This window comes from Neoarius graeffei, chromosome 6 (genome assembly GCF_027579695.1).
Source record: "Neoarius graeffei isolate fNeoGra1 chromosome 6, fNeoGra1.pri, whole genome shotgun sequence".
NCBI lineage: Eukaryota > Metazoa > Chordata > Actinopteri > Siluriformes > Ariidae > Neoarius > Neoarius graeffei.
This window is the reverse complement of record NC_083574.1, coordinates 9,794,647-9,818,136: the sequence shown is the minus strand read 5'-3', so window position 1 is coordinate 9,818,136 and position 23,490 is coordinate 9,794,647. Positions and strand designations below refer to the sequence as shown.

At 40.4% G+C, this 23,490-nt stretch overlaps 1 protein-coding gene across 1 annotated transcript in view; it reads right to left on the bottom strand.

The window, feature by feature from the left end:
• Nucleotides 1–23,490, bottom strand: part of LOC132887638 (ryanodine receptor 1-like) — a 239,010-nt gene that overhangs the window by 167,176 nt on the left and 48,344 nt on the right. The window contains exons 21-28 of the mRNA XM_060923104.1: nucleotides 23,286–23,390; nucleotides 18,635–18,738; nucleotides 18,415–18,498; nucleotides 16,029–16,188; nucleotides 15,732–15,879; nucleotides 9,947–10,152; nucleotides 6,407–6,581; nucleotides 5,128–5,336 (exon numbers count right to left, since the gene is read on the bottom strand). Coding sequence (XP_060779087.1) covers nucleotides 5,128–5,336; nucleotides 6,407–6,581; nucleotides 9,947–10,152; nucleotides 15,732–15,879; nucleotides 16,029–16,188; nucleotides 18,415–18,498; nucleotides 18,635–18,738; nucleotides 23,286–23,390 — 1,191 coding nt within the window. The remainder of the gene's footprint in view (nucleotides 1–5,127; nucleotides 5,337–6,406; nucleotides 6,582–9,946; nucleotides 10,153–15,731; nucleotides 15,880–16,028; nucleotides 16,189–18,414; nucleotides 18,499–18,634; nucleotides 18,739–23,285; nucleotides 23,391–23,490) is intronic.

Genomic DNA, 23,490 nt, shown 5'->3' with positions numbered 1-23,490 from the left:
CAGCATGCAACAGCAGAAGAACACTTTGGTTTCCACTCTTGCAGCCAAGAACAGGAACCTTAGAATCAAGAACAAGTTCCTGTTAAAGTAGCCGGTGAGTGTAGATGTTTAATATTAGCAAAATTATCTGCCAAAAGAACAAAATTATTGCAAGATTGAAATTAGTAAAAATTAAAAGAAAGAAAAGAAAATTAAAATTGGTTTTGTGGCAGCCTCAGGGCTGTCAGCTCATTGGGGTGCTGGCCTTTTAAATGCGTAGTGAACTGGGATTGTGTTCACCTGTCTTTGCTTTCTTTATATTCTCCTCTTTTAGGCCTACTCAGGTGGAGGGGACGGACAGGTGGCAGGCGTTTGCCCTTTCGTTTTGGCCATTTTGGTTTTGGCTTGTGTTGCCTGTCCATCCATATCTCCATCTGTCCAAAACACCCTTTTTCATAGCAACCACAAATCATAGCCACTTGGTACCAAACTTCAGCTTGGGGCTCTATACCGTGTATACCATTTTCAGGTCTGCCGCACATCGACTTCCTGTTTAGCGACTTAATGTATTTAAGAAACATATAGCGTGTACAACCCCGATTCCAAAAAAGTTGGGACAAAGTACAAATTGTAAATAAAAACAGAATGCAATAATTTACAAATCTCAAAAACTGATATTGTATTCACAATAGAACATAGACAACATATCAAATGTCGAAAGTGAGACATTTTGAAATTTCATGCCAAATACTGGCTCATTTGAAATTTCATGACAGCAACACATCTCAAAAAAGTTGGGACAGGGGCAATAAGAGGCTGGAAAAGTTAAAGGTACAAAAAAGGAACAGCTGGAGGACCAAGTTGCAACTCATTAGGTCAATTGGCAATAGGTCATTAACATGACTGGGTATAAAAAGAGCATCTTGGAGTGGCAGCGGCTCTCAGAAGTAAAGATGGGAAGAGGATCACCAATCCCCCTAATTCTGCGCCGACAAATAGTGGAGCAATATCAGAAAGGAGTTCGACAGTGTAAAATTGCAAAGAGTTTTAAACATATCATCATCTACAGTGCATAATATCATCAAAAGATTCAGAGAATCTGGAAGAATCTCTGTGCGTAAGGGTCAAGGCCGGAAAACCATACTGGGTGCCCGTGATCTTCGGGCCCTTAGACGGCACTGCATGACATACAGGCATGCTTCTGTATTGGAAATCACAAAATGGGCTCAGGAATATTTCCAGAGAACATTATCTGTGAACACAATTCACCGTGCCATCCGCCGTTGCCAGCTAAAACTCTATAGTTCAAAGAAGAAGCCGTATCTAAACATGATCCAGTAGCGCAGACGTCTTCTCTGGGCCAAGGCTCATTTAAAATGCACTGTGGCAAAGTGGAAAACTGTTCTGTGGTCAGACGAATTAAAATTTGAAGTTCTTTATGAAAATCAGGGACACCGTGTCATTCGGACTAAAGAGGAGAAGGACGACCCAAGTTGTTATCAGCACTTGGTTCAGAAGCCTGCATCTCTGATGGTATGGGGTTGCATTAGTGCGTGTGGCATGGGCAGCTTACACATCTGGAAAGACACCATCAATGCTGAAAGGTATATCCAGGTTCTAGAGCACGGGCGATTGCTCTAAGACAACGAGGGAGGCTCAGCCTCCTCTAAAAATGACGAATATCGTGTAGGATGAATTGTGCTAGGTTTATGTTATAGCCGACCTTATAACATTGCTATTTCAGATCCAGAATCATAGAAATATATGTGCTCAACCCAACTACAGTGCGAAATCATTCCGTTATAACTTTCCCCAGTTCGCCTAATGTGTGCGTGAGTTTTCCCCCTCGTGACAGCGCGATGCAGCGCAGCCTCAGTGGATTGGGAGCTATGTGCTTGTCAATCTCAAAATGCAAGACGATTATTGGACAGATACTGCGAAAATGCCCACCCACGGAGTCCCACGGACTCCCAGCCTCAATGGACTTCAATGGCATTTGGGAGCTCTGCGCTTTTCAATCTCAAAATGCAAGACGGTTATTGGAGAAATACTGCGAAAATGCCCGCCTACGGACTCCGAGCCTCACATGGGAGGGACATGGCAGTTTCCGCGAGGAGACTGGTGATTGGTGAAAGCGGCCGGATATTTTTTGATTGAAAGCTCGTTTCAACTATAGACAGGCAGCACAGTGTTGCCAGATTGGGCGGTTTTAAGTGCATTTTGGCGGGTTTTGAACATATTTTGGGATGGATAACATCAGCAGTATCTGGCAACATCAGTTCAGTCCCATGCGGATTCGCAAGTGCTGTGGTGTATTGTAAGAGATCAGCTTACATTTCGATTTCATTCATTACATACGGTTTCTACCAGCTTTTTTAGTTTGTATATATTTTCATTGTAAATAAAGTGTATATACAGTATAGTGTTGTCAAGTTTGCTATCTTGGTTCCAGAAATTTTGTTTATTTGAGTGACTGAACTTGAACTTGAGGGGGCTAGTCAGCTAGCAAGAAAGCTGCACACGGATGCCAAGCATTGCTGATTTAATTTTGGCGAAGCCATTTGCCAGTCTTCCTTTCGAGGAAAAAATTAAAATTAAAGAGCAGGGTAGACCAACGCCTCAAATTGACTTGGTGAAAAAGGTAGGGAATAATACTTGTTCCTTTCAGCTCTCCTGGTACGAGAAAGTGAATTGTCTAACAGCAAGTGACCCACATCAACAACAGTAAATAGGTTACTTTAGTAATACGTCATGGATGGACCAAAAATATAGAATCTATTTAAAATGTTTATGCTGAGTATATTATATTGGAATATATGTTTTTCTGGATATGAATTAAACACAGCTACAATTTGGAAAACATTTTTAAACAAAAACACAGCCGAGGTCAATTTTTAAACAACATGCCACAATTTTAAAATATAAAATGTGAAAATATAACACCCCCCCCAACACCACCAGCATGTATATTGGACAGTAGGCTAATGGGCCAAAAGAACCTGTTATTTCACAGTTTTTGACCCTGCCAACAATCAGCCAGATCAGAGGCAAGAGTATGGGCAAAATTGATGTGTTTTTTTTTTTAAATCTGGAAATATCGTAACCAACCAGCCTCCCCTGTTTGAAAGACTACCAGCCGCCACTGTTCTAGAGCAACATATGCTCCCATCCAGATGACGTCTCTTTCAGGGAAGACCTTCCATTTTCCAACATGACAATGCCAAACCACATACTGCATCAATTACAGCATCATGGCTGTGTAGAAGAAGGGTCCGGGTACTGAACTGGCCAGCCTGCAGTCCAGATCTTTCACCCATAGAAAACATTTGGTGCATCATAAAACGGAAGATACGACAAAAAAGACCTAAGACAGTTGAGCAACTAGAATCCTACATTAGACAAGAATGGGTTAACATTCCTATCCCTAAACTTGAGCAACTTGTCTCCTCAGTCCCCAGATGTTTACAGACTGTTGTAAAGAGAAAAGGGGATGTCTCACAGTGGTAAACATGGCCTTGTCCCAACTTTTTTGAGATGTGTTGTTGTCATGAAATTTAAAATCACCTAATTTTTCTCTTTAAATGATACATTTTCTCAGTTTAAACATTTGATATGTCATCTATGTTCTATTCTGAATAAAATATGGAATTTTGAAACTTCCACATCATTGCATTCCATTTTTATTTACAATTTGTACTTTGTCCCGGGGCGGCACGGTGGTGTAGTGGTTAGCGCTGTCGCCTCACAGCAAGAAGGTCCTGGATTCGAGCCCCGGGGCCGGCGAGGGCCTTTCTGTGTGGAGTTTGCATGTTCTCCCCGTGTCCGCGTGGGTTTCCTCCGGGTGCTCCGGTTTCCCCCCACAGTCCAAAGACATGCAGGTTAGGTTAACTGGTGACTCTAAATTGACCGTAGGTGTGAATGTGAGGGTGAATGGTTGTCTGTGTCTATGTGTCAGCCCTGTGATGACCTGGCGACTTGTCCAGGGTGTACCCCGCCTTTCGCCCGTAGTCAGCTGGGATAGGCTCCAGCTTGCCTGCGACCCTGTAGAAGGATAAAGCGGCTAGAGATAATGAGAGATGAGATGAGATGAGACTTTGTCCCAACTTTTTTGGAATCGGGGTTGTATTTACAAACATTTCGTAACATTTTTCTCAGCAACTACAAATCACAATTGCTTGATATTTGGTCGCAAGCTCCAGCTTGGGGTTCTACACCATGTACACTGTTTTCAGGTCTGTCGCACATCGACTTCCTGTTTACCGACTGAATGTATTTACGAAACATATAGGGTGGATTTTGACGCTATTTCATGAAGCAAAATGCTATTTCTTAATTTTATTGCTAAATAAATGCTATTTAAATGCTATTTCTTATTTCTTATCTTAATTTCCCTGAGGGAACCCTCACAAAGGGATCAATAAAGTTTTATCTAATCTAATCTAATTTCAAAATGACAGTTTACCAGGATGCTGTTTGAAATGCCTGGGGAGAGACACTTTACTTACTTCTTTACTTACTTCTTTCAGGGTTCATTATTTGTCGAAGTCATCATTCATAATAAGTGTCCTATTCCTTCAGTTGCTTGTATTCTGATATAAGCGAGAGCGGGGGTCAAAGTAAGTGAGCAATAGCTCACAGTTGATCTTGTTTTTCATGCCTCAGTATCATACTTTCATGCATCCACTCTTTGCATATACTGCCGATTACTGACTGGTCATACTGACATTGTTTGTTTGAGTTTTGCTTTACATCTTATTCTTGATCCGTTTATTGAATAAATTCTTGAGTTTCTGAAATGTAATTGTGTGTCCTCCTCTTTTTTGGATGTTTCGAGCCAGACCATTACAAAATGGGGGCTCGTCTGGGATGGCCTCTCACAATAACATTATTGTAATCTTCTACTGGGAAATACAAGATAAATTTGATGATGCTTTAATATATTTTCACTTGCCAATATCATTCCTTTTTATAGTCTAAGCACATAGCAGATACAATATTCACTTCTTGTAATATCGCTTTATATTACCAAGGAATAATCTTTCCTTTATCAGGACACTTCTCCCATTCTGTGTAACTTTTTGGCAAATATTTAGGCATTTCCATTCCAGTCAATATTTATAACATTCTATTGTAAATGAAAGACAAGACCTCAATGTGACTGTGATTAGGAGGCACTGGGGTGAACTGGGGCAGACTCTTGCTGAACCACATGGTGATGTCCCTCTTCATGTTGATGGCGAAGGGCTCAAATCCCTCCTGCAATCCACAAATGGCAAAATAGCGCAGACTGCTGACGTTCTGGCCCAGGTTGATACGGCCAACCTGAGACAGGCCCAGTGCACACACAGGGATGAAACCTGACAGACAGAAGAAGAAGACTTGTGAGGAAAGGATGAATAAAGCTAAGATTCACCAAAAGTCAAAGTCAGTATTGCATTGGCGAATCGTTACTATTAGAGCTGGGACTTTAGCTCAGACAAAACTTAGCCAGACACACCAAAAAAGCAACAGGGCAAAGGGTTTTGCAAGGGATTAGCAGCAGACTGCCAGGTAGCTCCATTGTGTGTAGCTGTCAGTGTTGATTTTAGAAGTAACTAAGTAAATGACAGGCAAATGAATACTTAAGTCTGAGTGAAAAATACTATAGCGAGCGTGCAGCATGGAAGAAGAGTCTGGAGACAGAAATCTTAGTTTCTCAGTCGTTAGCCTGTGCTACTTGCTCTCGATAGCACTGGCTTGACCGCTTTATTAGCATTCGCTAACACTGCTGATGAACGCTACACCAGCTGGAAGGTGACTTCACTGCTGCGCTGATGGTGCCGACTCGCGGTTAAGCTCGCATTGTCATTTGAGAAGGCCTAGGGTGATAAATCTTTGGTCTCTCCCATTATAAATCAAAATCTGATTGGCTAATTCATCTGTCGCTTCCTACATAAACATACACTGCCATGGCCTTCTGTCCCGGCAGTGAAGTCCTAATCAATGAGTGAGCCAGCTCTAAACCCTTCTCAGCCTAGAAACAACAAACAAAAATCTCACTGAGTAACTCGATTTTAATGTTTTCAGGACATTTCTGAAGGAAATTTGATAAAAAATGAGGCCAAATTAGAGTTGGAAGAGAATAATTATAATGAAATTATGAAAAAATGAAAATAATTAAAGAATGAAAGAAATTAAATATAACATTTGAAATGTTGATATGTTTGGGACTTCTCTGAAGGCCTAGATGGTTCCCCTCTGCAGTATCATAATCTCAAAGCTACAGCTGCGTTGTTATAAAGTCCACTAAAATGTCAACAGGACATCCATTGGTAAGTGATTCAAAGAACCAGAAAGTGACAAAAGCAACAAAAACAAGGACGACTAATACTGAATACCACTCTAACATAACCACTCCCTGTTATCCGGTAAAGGTTGCACAGCTCACCATCTCCAATCTCGATGTCTTTGAAGGCCATCTCAGACCCAGAGTCACTGATCAGCATCTCTCCGTTCAGTGTGAACATGATGTTCATCTCTACCAGGTCAATCATGCAACCCACCACGTCTCCTGATTGCCACTGGCGCCCGAATGGCTCATTTCCAATGTGCCAGCGCTGAGCCTGGAAAAATTGAACATTCAAATGTTCAATATATAAATATCATTATTCTATCCACATTCACTAGATATGAGCAATCGTGTGCTCTGATTGGCTACTCTACTACTAGGATATCAGCTCATGTACCATGAGTAGAGAAAAACAAAAATGGTGGCGCGCATCAAGTCAGATATATCACTTTGCTATCAAGTATTTAAAAGAAACAGAAACAGTTAAAAGAATATACTTTTTTATGCCCCCGCCCAATATCGCCTGTTCCACACTCCAGCCCAGTCGGTGGCGGTAATGCACCTTTAAGTTGGTTTAACAACTACCAAAAAAACCCTAAAGAAGAAGAAAATGGCAGAGCGTGTTGCTGAACCAATCGAGGACAAAATAAAAACTCTACTCAGAAACAAAAACCCAAAAAATAAAAAAAACAAGCAACAAAATATGGAATAAAAGTATTTGATGGTAAGAACATATCTTTTTTATCTTTCAAGAATTATTATTATTGCATTTTATTAACATTTGTATTTAACCTCAATTACCAAAGTTACTTTCCACGCATTGTAAATTGTAAATTATTCGATCCACATTCACTGGAAACAAGCAATCATGCACTCTGATTGGCTCCTCTACTACTAGGATATCAGCTCATATACCGTAAGTAGAGAAAAACAAAATAGCTACAGGGTAAGTGTGTTGCTGAACCAGCCAATGACAAAATAAAAACTCTTCTCGAAAGCAAAACCCCAAAAATACAAAAAAAGCAACAAAATATGGAATGAAAGTATTTGATGGTAAGAATGTACAACCCCGATTCCAAAAAAGTTGGGACAAAGTACAAATTGTAAATAAAAACGGAATGCAATGATGTGGAAGTTTCAAAATTCCATATTTTACTCAGAGTAGAACATAGATGACATATCAAATGTTTAAACTGAGAAAACGTATCATTTAAGGAGAAAAATTAGGTGATTTTAAATTTCATGACAACAACACATCTCAAAAAAGTTGGGACAAGGCCATGTTTCCCACTGTGAGACATCCCCTTTTCTCTTTACAACAGTCTGTAAACGTCTGGGGACTGAGGAGACAAGTTGCTTACGTTTAGGGATAGGAATGTTAACCCATTCTTGTCTAATGTAGGATTCTAGTTGCTCAACTGTCTTAGGTCTTTTTTTTTGTCGTATCTTCCGTTTTATGATGCGCCAAATGTTTTCTATGGGTGAAAGATCTGGACTGCAGGCTGGCCAGTTCAGTACCCGGACCCTTCTTCTACGCAGCCATGATGCTGTAATTGATGCAGTATGTGGTTTGGCATTGTCATGTTGGAAAATGCAAGGTCTTCCCTGAAAGAGACGTCGTCTGGATGGGAGCATATGTTGCTCTAGAACCTGGATATACCTTTCAGCATTGATGGTCTCTTTCCAGATGTGTAAGCTGCCCATGCCACACGCATTAATGCAACCCCAGACCATCAGAGATGCAGGCTTCTGAACTGAGCACTGATAACAACTTGGGTCGTCCTTTTCCTCTTTAGCCCGAATGACATGGCGTCCCTGATTTCCATAAAGAACTTCACATTTTGATTCGTCTGACCACAGAACAGTTTTCCACTTTGCCACAGTCCATTTTAAATGAGCCTTGGCCCAGAGAAGACGTCTGCGCTTCTGGATCATGTTTAGATATGGCTTCTTCTTTGAACTATAGAGTTTTAGCTGGCAACGGCGGATGGCACGGTGAATTGTGTTCACAGATAATGTTCTCTGGAAATATTCCTGAGCCCATTTTGTGATTTCCAATACAGAAGCATGCCTGTATGTGATGCAGTGCCTTCTAAGGGCCCGAAGATCACGGGCACCCAGTATGGTTTTCCGGCCCTGACCCTTACGCACAGAGATTCTTCCAGATTCTCTGAATCTTTTGATGATATTATGCACTGTAGATGATGATGTGTTCAAACTCTTCGCAATTTTACACTGTCGAACTCCTTTCTGATATTGCTCCACTATTTGTCGGCGCAGAATTAGGGGGATTGGTGATCCTCTTCCCATCTTTACTTCTGAGAGCCGCTGCCACGCCAAGATGCTCTTTTTATACCCAGTCATGTTAATGACCTATTGCCAATTGACCTAATGAGTTGCAATTTGGTCCTCCAGCTGTTCCTTTTTTGTACCTTTAACTTTTCCAGCCTCTTATTGCCCCTGTCCCAACTTTTTTGAGATGTGTTGCTGTCATGAAATTTCAAATGAGCCAATATTTGGCATGAAATTTCAAAATGTCTCACTTTCGACATTTGATATGTTGTCTATGTTCTATTGTGAATACAATATCAGTTTTTGAGATTTGTAAATTATTGCATTCCGTTTTTATTTACAATTTGTACTTTGTCCCAACTTTTTTGGAATCGGGGTTGTATCTTTTTTTTTTTTTTCAAGAATTATTATTATTGCATTTTTCACAAATTGCTACTGTCATTTCACCGGTTTGTTTACATTCTAAGCGGAAATGATTTTGTCAGACATTTTTTATAAAGTTTTTATGGATCGAATTTGCAAAAAAAAAAAAAAAATAAAAAATGCTCCATTTCTCAAAATCCAGTGAATGTGGATAGAATAAAACAGTTGTTCAACAAAATCTCGTCATACATGGCTTATAGCCAACTCGTTGCGCCGTGCCTTGTCAGCTATCAGCTCATGTACTACTCGATTTCATGGAATAACTGTTAATTATACATTTCAGCAGCAAGATGTCCAATGTCACGATCTTGATTAGCATAGCTGCATAGTTTAAACTATCATACAACAGTGGGTTTAATCCCACGTATGATCTCAAGCGCTTCTGATGCACCAAGTATTTAAAGTGACTAATGTACAGTACAGTATGTGTCATGCAATTTATTTCATTATATCCTTGTGATCAACTCATTTTTGAGCCTGTTTAACACAAACGTCACTTATCACACACCGACCTGAACATGAAATAATCGCTGATGTTGGTTCACCCAGTGCAAAGCAGTTGATTATTTCACAACAACAACATGCTCCAAATTGTTGTATTACTCTTATACCATGGCGGTTTGCCAACGATTACCTTTTTTAAAATTTATTAATAAAAGACTTCATGCTTTTTAACCATTAATGGTTATGTAACATTATCATCTATACAAACCTGTGATTTGAATTGCAGCTGGTTAAAGCAAATGAATGAACACCGTCTAATTCAACAGCTTCAAGAATTCATGATGGCTGTGGTGTAATTATGATTAGCTTTTGTTATCTATGGACATTCTATGACTATCAGGAAACCATCATGGAGGCATTATATCAGACGCAAAACACCATGGAGGAAGGACAAAAGCCATTCCATAAACCATTACGTACCCTGTTTCCATTGAAGACGTAAGCCAGTTCGTCAGCTCCGAGATCAGTGCCTGCGTGGACGTTAGGTCTAGCCCAGCCCACCCTCATCTCTCCTGTCGTCACTGCCTCAAACTCAAAGTACCATTTCCCTGAGGTCACGGCATACTGTTTCTCCGCCCTGAAGATTCGCACCTTAACCCCTCGCCTGCTCTCCAATAAGTGGCCACCTGGAGGAAGGAGAAATGTGTGTGTTGGTGTGTGAGAGTTGAAGTAAAAGGATAAGGCTAGAGTAGGAAATAATAGCAGTAAAATCATGTATTTTTATATAGTTCTAAACACTAAGGTCTTGACGGCCAAAATATTTGCAAGTGCACAAAATCAACCTGAATAGAATAATGATATTATAGCATCATGAATGGAACGAACCATCGAATTGTGTCGTGTATTTCACCTGAATAAATCGCTGTGTTGTCTTGTAACAGTGAGACCAATAATGAGATACACATCGCAGTTATGAACACATATTTATGCCTTTCTTTGACGCCGCATGCCTTGCGCCAGAAACAACACCACAGCATTTATTATGGTGTGACTCTGCTGGGTGCCTGGTGGACAGTAGTGAACCAGCGCTTTCACTTTACATCACTACTATAGAGTTACCATCCAATATTATCACACATAAGAACTAATCGATATCGATCTGCGGTAGTTTTAGATTATTGACAACTAAGGAAATATGCTCATAATTGCTACTGAACTGTACAATAATTATGTTTGCGTGAGTGTCCAGAGTAAGAAATCGTTCAGGTAAAAAAGGATACAATGCAAAGATATGTTGCCTGGTATGAAAAAAAAACAGTAGGATAAAAACCTTCAGGGGAAAAAAAAAACTGGAAAACATCGTCTTCGACCGAATGCAGTGTATGAGCTCCGAGGGTTCGAACTGCGATCTTGATAGTTCAAACTTGATGTCAAACAGTCGTCTGGTTACAACTGTCAACTGTCCAAAAAGGTAGTGGACTAATAAAACTGTTTTAACTGGTTTTATCTGAAAATGTTGTGAATAGTTTCCGTAAAATGTGTTAGTAAATAATCCATGTTATTTTTTAAAAAGTAAATTAAAAATAAGCGCGGGCGGCACGGTGGTGTAGTGGTTAGCGCTGTCGCCTCACAGCAAGAAGGTCCTGGGTTCGAGCCCCGGGGCCGGCAAGGGCCTTTCTGTGTGGAGTTTGCATGTTCTCCCCGTGTCCGCGTGGGTTTCCTCCGGGTGCTCCGGTTTCCCCCACAGTCCAAAGACATGCAGGTTAGGTTGACTGGTGACTCTAAATTGACCGTAGGTGTGAGTGTGAATGGTTGTCTGTGTCTATGTGTCAGCCCTGTGATGACCTGGCGACTTGTCCAGGGTGTACCCCGCCTTTCGCCCGTAGTCAGCTGGGATAGGCTCCAGCTTGCCTGCGACCCTGTAGAAGGATAAAGCGGCTAGAGATAATGAGAGATGAGATGAGATGAAAATAAGTGCTGGATTAAAACCCAAATTTCATTGTCTGTTGTTCAAGTGTTTACGTTGCCTTGCACTTACGATCAGGTTCTCTGTGGTGGTACACATACATCATTTGTTTGTACGGTCATTATACAGTCGCAAAAGCCATCAAAAATCAGGTCGATGCATGACCATATTCTCTTAAGTATGGAGCTTCACTCTGCGTGTGAGGAGCTCTGCTATTTAGCAATTATTCTCAGAAGGCGAAGTGAATATCGGTGAATAATAGCTGAGATGAAGTCAAGGTTCTTCTTCTTCTTTTTCTTCTGGCTGCTCCCGATTAGGGGTCGCCACAGCGGATCTTTCATCTCCATTGCTCCCTGTCTTCCGCATCCTTCTCTACCACACCTGCCACTTTCATGTCCTCTCTCACCACATCCATGTATCTCCTCTTTGGCCTTCCTCGTTTTCGTTTGCCTGGCAGCTCCATCCTCAACATTCTCCTTCCCACATGCTCTGCATCTCTTCTCAGGATGTGCCCATACCATCTCAGTCTCATCTCTCTTAGCTTAATTCCCAAGCTCTCCACATGTGCTGTCCCTCTGATGTGCTCGTTCCTTATCCTGTCCAACCTCCCATCGCAAACCTTAACATCCTCAACTCCGCCACCTCCAACTTTGCTTCGTCTCTTCGTTAAGGGTACGGTCTCCAATCCATACATCACAGCTGGTCTCACTACTGTCTTATACATCTTACCTTTCACTTTTGCTGGGACTTTCCTATCACAAATGACTCCCGAAATCCTTCTCCACCTGCTCCACCCTGCCTGCACTCTCTTTCTCACCTCACTATCGCAGCCCCCATTTTCCTGCACAGTTGACCCCAGGTACTTGAATTCACCAACTTTCTTTACGTCTACTCCTTGCATCTTCACTACACTCTCATCCCCATTCTCATTGATGCACATGTATTCTGTTTTGCTACTTCTCACCTTCATTCCTCTTCGTTCCAATGCATACCGCCATCTCTCCAAACCCAACTCAACCTCCTTTCTACTTTCACCACATATCACATCATCCGCAAACATCATGTTCCATGGTGACTCTTGTCTCACTTCGTCCGTCAAGCTATCCATCACTATGGCAAACAAGAAAGGACTCAAAGCAGATCCTCGATGAAGTCCCACCTTCATCTTGAACCATTCAGTCGTTCACTGTTCTCATACGTACATGTCTTGCACCACTCTGATATACTTCTCATTTACTCCACACTTTCTCATACAATACCAGAACTCATCTCTCGGCACTCTATCGTATGCCTTCTCCAGGTCTACGAACACACAATGTAGCTTTCTCTGGCCTTCCCTGTACTTCTCCATTAACATTCTTAAAGCAAAAATTGCATCCGACGTGCTCTTCCTTGGCTAAACACGTACTGCTGTTCACAGATTGCTACCTCTCTTCTCAATCTCGCTTCCAATACCCTTTCCCATAACTGGTTAATGAGGTTATTATTCACTGATATTCACTGAGCCTGAGGTGGATAATTGTTTACGTATAAATACACAGGTGATTATTTAAAAAAAGTAAAAATTGCATTTTAAAAAACAATTTATTTCAATCTTCAAAAGCGGCATACAAATGTAATAAAGGTGCACACAGACTTGCGTCACTTATCTACACCGACTCACATAAAATACTTTGTTTTGAAATCGATAAAATAAATCCCAATTCCACCTTACCTTTGAATAGTTTTAGACCAAACTTCATAGCATTTTTAGTGCTTTTAGGAACAGCATTTTCTTTCATCGTTTGTAAGTCTTCCTCACTTACGGTGACGAAGCAATCGGCCGCCATTTTGCCAAGTCGCTCGAGGTGATTATCGAGAAATAGTCCGACTTTCTCGACCAATCACTGTGTGCAATTTTCTAGAATCACCTGTGTATGTATACTACTAATAGTTAATGCAATTTCAATAAGTTGTTATTCAAGAGTACAATATTTAAAAAGTTAGTTTTTCACTGTTTTCATCCTTGTATGCATATCAGACAGAATGTGTGTATTTTTTTTTCATCATTCCTATCAAAAACACTAACACATTAATTATTCGAACATGGTAACAGCAGTCTTACATGTTTATGTGCTTTTCTTGCTGCTGGTTTGAACATTTTTAATAAGCTGAAGAAAATTAAGTATTCTTATTGATACAGTGCCTTGCAAAAGTATTCATCCCCCTTTGTGTTTGCCCTGTTTTGTCACATTACAAGCTGGAATTAAAATGGATTTTTGGAGGGTTAGCACCATTTGATTTCCACAACATGCCTACCTCTTTGAAGGTGAAAACTGTTGTTTTATTGTGATACAAACAATAATTAAGATGAAAAAACAGAAATCTGGAGTGTGCATAAGTACTGACCCCCCCCCCCCAAAAAAAAAAAAAAAAAGTCAAGTACTTTATGGAGCCACCTTTTGTTACAATTACAGCTGCAAGTCTCTTGGGATATGTCTCTATTAGCTTAGCACATCAAGCCACTGGGATTTGTGTCCATTCCTCAAGGCAAAACTGCTCCAACTCCTTCAAGTTAGATGGGTTGCGTTGGTGTACAGCAATCTTCAAGTTATGCCACAGATTCTCAATTGGATTGAGGTCTGGGCTTTGACTTGGGCATTCCAAGACATTTAAATGTTTCCCTTTAAACCACTCCAGTGTAGCTTTAGCAGTATGTTTTGGTGACTGACCCCTTGAAAATGGTTCCTCCAGGAACGATGACTTTTCAGTTGTCAAGACAACGGAAAAACTAAAATACAAAAACAGAAAGATATGTCACAATGCTCTTGTGCACAAAACAAAATGCTCTTGTATTTTAGTTTTTCTGTTGTCTTGACAACTGAAACGTCATCGTTCCTGGAGGAACCATTTTCAAGGGGTCAGTCACCAAAGGGTTAAGGTCATTGTCCTACAGGAACGTGAACCTTCGTCCCAGTGGCAAACCTCTGGCTGACTAAAACAGGTTTTCCTCCAGAATTGCCCTGTATTTAGTACCATCCATCTTTCCTTCAATCCTGACCAGCTTTCCTGTCCCTGTAGATGCAAAACATCCCTACAGCATGATGCTGCCACCACCATGCGTCACTGTAGGAATGGTGTTCTCAGGGTGTTGGGTTTGCACCACAAATGGCATTTCCACGATGGCCTAAAAGTTCAGTTCTAGTCTCATGTGACCAGAGAATCTTCTTCCATGTGTTTGGGGAGTCTGTCACATGCTGTTGGGCAAACTCCAAATGTGTTTTCTTAAGCTATGACTTTTTTCTGGCCACTCTTCCATAAAGCCCCGCTCTGTGGAGTGTACGGCTTAAAGTAGTTCTGTGGACAGACACTCCCATCTCTGCTGTGGATCTTTGCAGCTGCTTCAGTGTTATCGTTGGTGTCTTTGTTGCATCTTGCCCAGTCTATGAGTTTTGGTGGGCGGCCTTCTCTTATCAGGTTTGTAGTGGTGCCACGTTCTTTCCATTTTGCTATAATGGATTTAATGGTGCTCCGTGGGATATTCAAAGTTTGGGATATTTTTTATAACCCAACCCTGATCTATACTTCTCCACAACTTTGTCTCTGACCTGTTTGGAGGCTCCTTGGTTTTCATGTTGCTTGCTTAGTAGTGTTGCAGAGTCAGGGTCCTTCCAGAACAGGTTGATTTATACAGACATCATGTGACAGATCATGTGACACTTTGATTGCACACAGGTGGATCTTAATCAACTAATTATGTGACTTACGAAGTGAATTGGTTGGACCAGCTCTTATTTAGGTGTGTTATACGAAAGGGGGTGAATACCTATGCACACTCCAGGTTTCTGTTTTTTTCATCTTAATTATTGTTTGTGTCACAATAAAACAACAATTTTCACCTTTAAAGTGGTAGAGGTGTAAATAAATCGGTGCTAACTTCACAAAAACCCATTTTAATTCCAGCTTGTAATGCGACAAAACAGGATAAACACCAAGGGGGATGAATACTTTTGCAAGACACTGTATATACACAATTTAAAAATGCATTAATTCTTGCAAATTCTGCATTGATTCTTGTAACTTAATTAAATAAATACTATTAATACCTTGGACTTTGTAGATTATACTGTATATTATACTGTATTATTCACAAAAGAGCAGTAGGGCACTAGAATAACTGTGCAGTCCTTGTGCACTTTGTGCAGTGTGTGTAATGCTAGCTTCCACTGTCGGAAACTGAAACATTAATATGGTAAAAAGGAAGATTTATAAAATGAGGATATTAGATGAACTTCGATGTATGAGATCATCAGCACTTACTACTCTCCTGGTCTGGTGGCTCGATGTTGTATCCGTAGCCAATCAGGGTGCGTACGGCATTGTTCACACTGTCTCTGTTGGTTTTCTTGGTTCTCTCATCCAGCAAGACGTACGGTACCAGACGAGGGTTACGTTTATTCAGAATATCCTGAGGATAAGAGTGCATGAGTAAGGACAAAAGGATGAAAAATAGTAACTGCTCCACACTCTAATTTATTTTAGCATAATTCAGTTTTCATCATTTCTGACGTCCGACATTTATGAGGCAACTATTCCTGTTCCTGACTAATACTGTACCTGTACAATGCTGTAAGTCCAACCCTGCCTCACACGGTCTCGTGCCCACACGTTGTGCCCATTCTCTGCCAGCTTCTCCACCAGCTGGTTCTGGTTGGGAGTCAGTTTCACATGGCTGAGGTCCAGAGGAGCCGGCTTGTAGCCACTGGTCATCACATACCTGAGAAATAGAAAGAGGCAGGAAACAAAAAGAAACACAGTTTATTATATTTATACATATGAATATAATCTGATGACCTGACGACTTGTCCAGGGTGTACCCTGCCTTTCGCCCGTAGTCAGCTGGGATAGGCTCCAGCTTGCCTGCGACCCTGTAGAACAGGATAAAGCGGCTACAGATAATGGGATGGGATGGGATGGGATGGGATAAATATAATCCATTTATATCTTTCCTGTATATATTACAGTTATTCCACGAAATCGAGTCGTACATGAGCTGATAGCCGACGAGTCACGTAGCACTGAATCAGCTATAAGCCATGTATTACGAGAGTGAGTGGAATAATTGTTTAATTATATCCACATTCACTGGATTTTGAGAAACGGAGCATTTTTATTGCTATTTTTTGCAAATTCGATAAATAAAAACTTCATACAAAACGTCCGACAAAATAATTTCCTCTTAGATTGTAAACAAACCGGCGAAATGACAGTAGCAATTTGTGAAAAATGTGATAATTCTTGAAAAATAAAAACAATACGTTCTGACTATCAAATACTTTTATTCCATATTTTGTTTTTGGGGTTTTTTTGCATCTTTCTGGTGTTTTGTTTTTGAGTAGAATTTTTATTTCATCTTCGGTTGGTTCAGCAATGCATTCCACCATTTTGTTTTGCTCTACTCATGGTATATGAGCCTAGGAGTAGAGTAGCCAATCAGAGCACGTGATTGCTCATATCTAGTGAATATGGATAGAATCAACAACATTTATAGTTGCTTCCATCTTCTTTCACAAGGTGAAACTCAGGTTTATTTATTTTGCTTGAATTTATTTTAAAATGTAGTGGTAGTGTAAATATACAGTTGCATATTAGGGCCATTGTAGGAAGGAAGGAAGGAGGGAGGGAGGGAAGGAAGGAAGGAAGAAAGGAAGAGAGGGAAGAAGGGAAGGAAGGAAGGAATGAGGGAAGGAGGGGAGGGAAGGAAAGAAGGGAGGAAAGGAAGGAAGGCAGGAGGGAAAGAAAGAAAGAGATGAAGGTGGGGGTAATATTCCAAGAAAAAAAATCTCTAACCCTATCTCTAAGATAGTAAATTTAAGTAGAAAATAGTAGTTCATAAATTTGCAGGGAAAAAAATCAGATATTCTCTGAATCATAAAGTCATAAATAAAATAAAAAATCTGAGATTAAAAAGGCCTTTTTTTTTTTGTCAAGGAAGCAGATCACTTCACTTTGCAAAGCTGAATCAGTGTCATCACACCACAAACACCAACCTGAGCTAAGAATTATAGAAAACAAAGTCTTTCCTCCTCGATCATGCTATATAAAACAATAAAGTGCCAAGAGATTTCTAACTACATTTCCCAGAATACACTGCAGCCAGGAAGCATGCAATTGCTGTCTTGGAAAGAAAGAAAGAAAGAAAGAGCTGAAGAAAGGAAGATATCTCAGAAAATATCCAAGTTTTAATAACCTTATAATTTCAGATAATATCCAAGGTTTTTTGTTTGTTTGTTTGTTTGTTTGTTTTCACTGTGAATTTCACTGCATTCTAATTTAAATGTGATGAATAAAAGCTTAAAATTCCTTCCAAAAATAATAAATAAACAAATAAATAAATAAATTCTCATTTCAGATCATTCCCAGTTTTTCCCCCCCCCTCATAAATGTAAAACTTTAATCTCATAAATTCTGAGGTTTTTCTCAGAACATTACCCCCTCTGTCAGACCTGTATTTTATTTATTTATTTATTTACTTTCTTAAATATATAAAATGGCCCGAGTAGTAGTAAATAAGCTCAATCGAAGATGTAATACCAACTCTATCTGTAGTGAAGAATATCTTCTACATGTGTGATGGTCTGGGAAAACCATTCTGAATGGCAGAATTTTACCTTCCAGCCAAAGAGATGACAAAACATATTTGCTTAAAATCAAACCTGGATTTTTTCTCCCAATAACATCCCAAAACCTCAAGTTTAAGAAACTATCAACTATTTTACCAAATCAATATATATTTTTTTCATACCCTTGCCCAAGCCATCTTCCAGCAAAGATCATATTAAATAAGAATAAGTCAGTGTTCCTTATGATATCTAAAATCTTGCAAGCTGAGTGATTGTCAGGCTTTGTTGGATTTGTTGACCAATTTTAAAGCAGTGTGAGCTTTAATACTTTGTAGCATGTCTAAAAAAAAAAATCACCCACTTTCTTCTTTGTAACATACGTTTTAGGTAGCTTGATCTTCTTCAGATTTTCTTCGGCTTTCTCATCTCCCATGCCTACGTGGCAGCCCAGAGCCAGGAGCGTCCTGAGGAATTTCCCAGCAAAAAGAATATGTTTTAGCAAATGAGTACAAACAAATGAGATTAGAATCGGAGATACATTTTAAAAGACAATAACAGCAAAGATTGATATTATTGGAATGAAAGAAAATAATTATTCACTTTAAAGTTTCTCCAGACATCTGCAAGTTGTAGTTTCTCTCAGGTTCTGGCAGGGTCTGGAAGTCCACCAGGCACGGGTGCAATTTCTTATTATCGTCACGGAACTGATAGAGAGAAGATGACGTATTAAACTCAGCATGTGGGTCATGCTAGAATTTGGGGTATGGTTCGCGTCTCTGAGATAAACCTTTTGTTATGTTCCACAAAATAAATCTTTATTGAATCAGTTTTGAATAAAAATGCAAATTATGACAAACTTTGACCAATTGCAATGCTGGATGGACATTTTAGACCCAATTTATCCATAAAGCATTGACTCCCACCCCTCCCCCACATTATTGGCTGTCTTCGACTCCTGACTCAAATAAACATGAAGTCAAACAAATCTGTTTTTAGGCACTTATTCTATTAACTCTTATAAAATCAATTGCACAGAAAGTCTATTTTCTGTATTATGTGAAATTTCAGTAATTTAAAAAAATATATATTTTTTTTATCCATCCCAATGCTTTTGTCAACTCTGTTATAAAACCACATAAAATTCACAAAGACTTTGAATAATACGTGTGACACCTGCACCGAGTGATGTCACTTCCTCTGGGGGGAAACTTCAGAAAGGTAGTGAGGTGTGTTCTGTTTCTTCTCTCATTAATTTGAACAAAATGTTGAAGATGCACCAACAGTAGATTAATTATTCATCAAATCTGTTACTGTGATATTGCAGTGAATCGCTCACTCATTAAAAAAAAACACAATAATATGATTAAAATCCATACAATTCTGTTTTTATACATGCCATGTGGCAGCTAGTTTGAGGTTAGCATGTGGAGTTAAGACACAAAATGGTGGAAAGTGTCAACTCTGTTACCATTAGTTCTGTTAATGGATTGCTCCGTTTAATGATAACAGAGTTGACGATGACTAACAGACTCAACACTTGACATGTACCTGCAATTATAGCACGGGCCATATAGGCTATAATGCTGTGCAGGCTTGTAGTACTCGAGTCCAGGACTCAGACTCGAGTTCGACTTGTGCCCTAATTTTAAGGACTTGTGACTCGACTTGGACTTGAGCACTGATGACTTGGACTCGTGCATTAACTGCATTTGGACTCGTAAATTGGAGACGAGGACTCTGATTTTTTCTTTATTTTTTGTAACATGCCATAATAATTTGGCATAAGATATTTATATCAACATTAAATTTTTGTACTAATTTTGTGCAAGAGTGTTACAACTGTGCGCCTTGGCACATAGATCACACAGACTCTCGGGCGCGCTCCAGACAACGCGCATGCCAAGCAGACTCTCGTGCGCCGTAAATGACTCGCACCTGCACAGGATTAAGGCACAATCAGTGCACCTATATAAAAACTGTGAAAACTTTGCGAAGTATTGAGTTGCGTTGCTAACACATTACCAAGCCTTATTTCCTTGTTTGCTTTCCTGATCCCTGATTTCCTGTTTCTCGTCTTTGATTTTGCTGAGTCTACAATAGCCTGTTTGTGCCTTGCTCGACCTATTGCCTGTTTCACTGTTTAACGATTTTGCCTGCCATTCTGGATTGTTTACCGTCTTCACTTGTATTAATAAACACACCTTCTGCACTTACATCTGTCTCCCAACCATGTCTGACAGAATATTTCGCACTCCCTGACAAAGAGAAGCACAGTCACCTGTTCATACATCATGTTCAGGAACAAACTAATGTTAATGGCGCTAAAACAGCCACCGTCAAATGGTGCGGTTAGAGTCTTGTTCTAGGACTCGACTCAGACTCAAATAATTTTTTTTAATGACTTGGACTTGAACACTGGAGACTCGAGACTGGACTTGGACTCAAGGTTTAGTGACTCGACTACAGCACTGATGCTGTGTTCTACAACCCCGATTCCAAAAAAGTTGGGACAAAGTACAAATTGTAAATAAAAACGGAATGCAATGATGTGGAAGTTTCAAAATTCCATATTTTATTCAGAATAGAACATAGATGACATATCAAATGTTTAAACTGAGAAAATGTATCATTTAAAGAGAAAAATTAGATGATTTTAAATTTCATGACAACAACACATCTCAAAAAAGTTGGGACAAGGCCATGTTTACCTCTGTGAGACATCCCCTTTTCTCTTTACAACAGTCTGTAAACGTCTGGGGACTGAGGAGACAAGTTGCTCAAGTTTAGGGATAGGAATGTTAACCCATTCTTGTCTAATGTAGGATTCTAGTTGCTCAACTGTCTTAGGTCTTTTTTGTCGTATCTTCCATTTTATGATGCATCAAATGTTTTCTATGGGTGAAAGATCTGGACTGCAGGCTGGCCAGTTCAGTACCCGGACCCTTCTTCTACGCAGCCATGATGCTGTAATTGATGCAGTATGTGGTTTGGCATTGTCATGTTGGAAAATGCAAGGCCTTCCCTGAAAGAGACGTCGTCTGGACGGGAGCATATGTTGCTCTAGAACCTGGATATACCTTTCAGCATTGATGGTGTCTTTCCAGATGTGTAAGCTGCCCATGCCACACGCACTAATGCAACCCCATACCATCAGAGATGCAGGCTTCTGAACTGAGCGCTGATAACAACTTGGGTCGTCCTTCTCCTCTTTAGTCCGAATGACACGGCGTCCCTGATTTCCATAAAGAAGTTCAAATTTTGATTCACCTGACCACAGAACAGTTTTCCACTTTGCCACAAACCATTTTAAATGAGCCTTGGCCCAGAGAAGACGTCTGCGCTTCTGGATCATGTTTAGATCCGGCTTCTTCTTTGAACTATAGAGTTTTAGCTGGCAACGGCGGATGTCACGGTGAATTGTGTTCACAGATAATGTTCTCTGGAAATATTCCTGAGCCCATTTTGTGATTTCCAATACAGAAGCACGCCTGTATGTCATGCAGTGCCGTCTACGGGCCCGAAGATCACGGGCACCCAGTATGGTTTTCCAGCCTTGACCCTTACGCACAGAGATTCTTCCAGATTCTCTGAATCTTTTGATGATATTATGCACTGTAGATGATGATATGTTCAAACTCTTTGCAATTTTACACTGTCGAACTCCTTTCTGATATTGCTCCACTATTTGTCGGCGCAGAATTAGGGGGATTGGTGATCCTCTTCCCATCTTTACTTCTGAGAGCCGCTGCCACTCCAAGATGCTCTTTTTATACCCAGTTATGTTAATGACCTATTGCCAATTGACCTAATGAGTTGCAATTTCGTCCTCCAGCTGTTCCTTTTTTGTACCTTTAACTTTTCCAGCCTCTTATTGCCCCTGTCCCAACTTTTTTGAGATGTGTTGCTGTCATGAAATTTCAAATGAGCCAATATTTGGCATGAAATTTCAAAATGTCTCACTTTTGACATTTGATATGTTGTCTGTGTTCTATTGTGAATACAATATCAGTTTTTGAGATTTGTAAATTATTGCATTCTGTTTTTATTTACAATTTGTACTTTGTCCCAACTTTTTTGGAATCGGGGTTGTATTTACGTTGTGATTTAACGAGAAACAAATAAGACAGAAGTGCTAATAAACAGTATAATACTACAGCTTTTATTACTCAACTCTGTTGATGCATAGAGCAGCCATTTTGGATTTTGAGGTCAGGGTTGTTGGTGAGGTTCCCCTGACTCTCCTAGTCGGGAATCTGACATCAGAAGCATTCCAACTAATATTTCAGATTGGGAACTCAGAAATTCTAACTTCCCAGTCTAAATGGAACGCACCATCAGCACATATTTGTGCACACTGTCAGAAACAGGGGTACAGTAGGAGTCCATTTCTGTCCCCCAAGGTACAATCTCCACTAATGTACCCTCTAGGGCTCATTATTGGACGTCAAGGTAACTATTGGGCCTTTTCCACTACCCTTTTTCAGCTCACTTCAGCCCAACACGGCTCGCGTTTCGACTACCTCAGAGCAGCACGACTGAGCTCACTTCAGCCTTACTCAGCACCCAAAACTCGCACGGTTTTGGAATGGGGCTGAAGTGAGCTCAACCGAGCCAAGTGGGGCTAGGAGCATGAGGAGACACTCCCCTGTGCACTGATTGGTGAGGAGGAGTGTCCTCACACGCCCACACACGCCCCGCGAGCACGCTGGGATCTGTAAACACCGTAAACCCAGAAGGAGAAGAATTATGACAAAGAAGAAGAAGATCAGAAAACTAGAAGATGGAAGACCAACCCAAGCAAGGAAAGGCCAGCCAGTTTATTGTTTACTATCCGGGTTGTGAGACTACCGCTTAAAAGGTCACTGATGTCACTGTTTGCGCCGCCTAACGACATCACGTGACGTCCACCCACTTTCGCTAACTCCACCCAATGTGTCCACCCACTTCCAGCCAGCACGGTTCAGCACGGTTGTAGTCGAAATGCAACCCCAACAGCCCCACTCAGCTCGACTCAGCCCAACTCAGCACCGCATGGCTCAGCCCAACTCAGCCGCGTTGGTAGTGGAAAAGCCCCATATGTGTACCTTTTTATGGCCAAAAAGGTACATATATGTTCCTAAGTGGTATATAAAGAGTACAAATAGAGGGTACTGTGCCAGTGGCAAGCCATTGTACCCCTAAAGGTACAATAATATACTTTATTTTCTGAGAGTGTATGCAGTATGTGAAGGCAAGAAAGAAAGGTACTTACTGGACCATAGGTCCAACCCTGCTCGATGCGAGTAACAGCCCATAGCTCATGGATGTTTTCAGCCAGTTTTTCTCTGATGCGCTCCAAGTGAGGGGGCAACACAATCTACCCAAAGAGATGCAGAATAACTTTTACAGATTTGTATTAATTAATTAATTAATTAATTAATTAATTAATTAATTAATTAACTTTTTAACCAAAACTG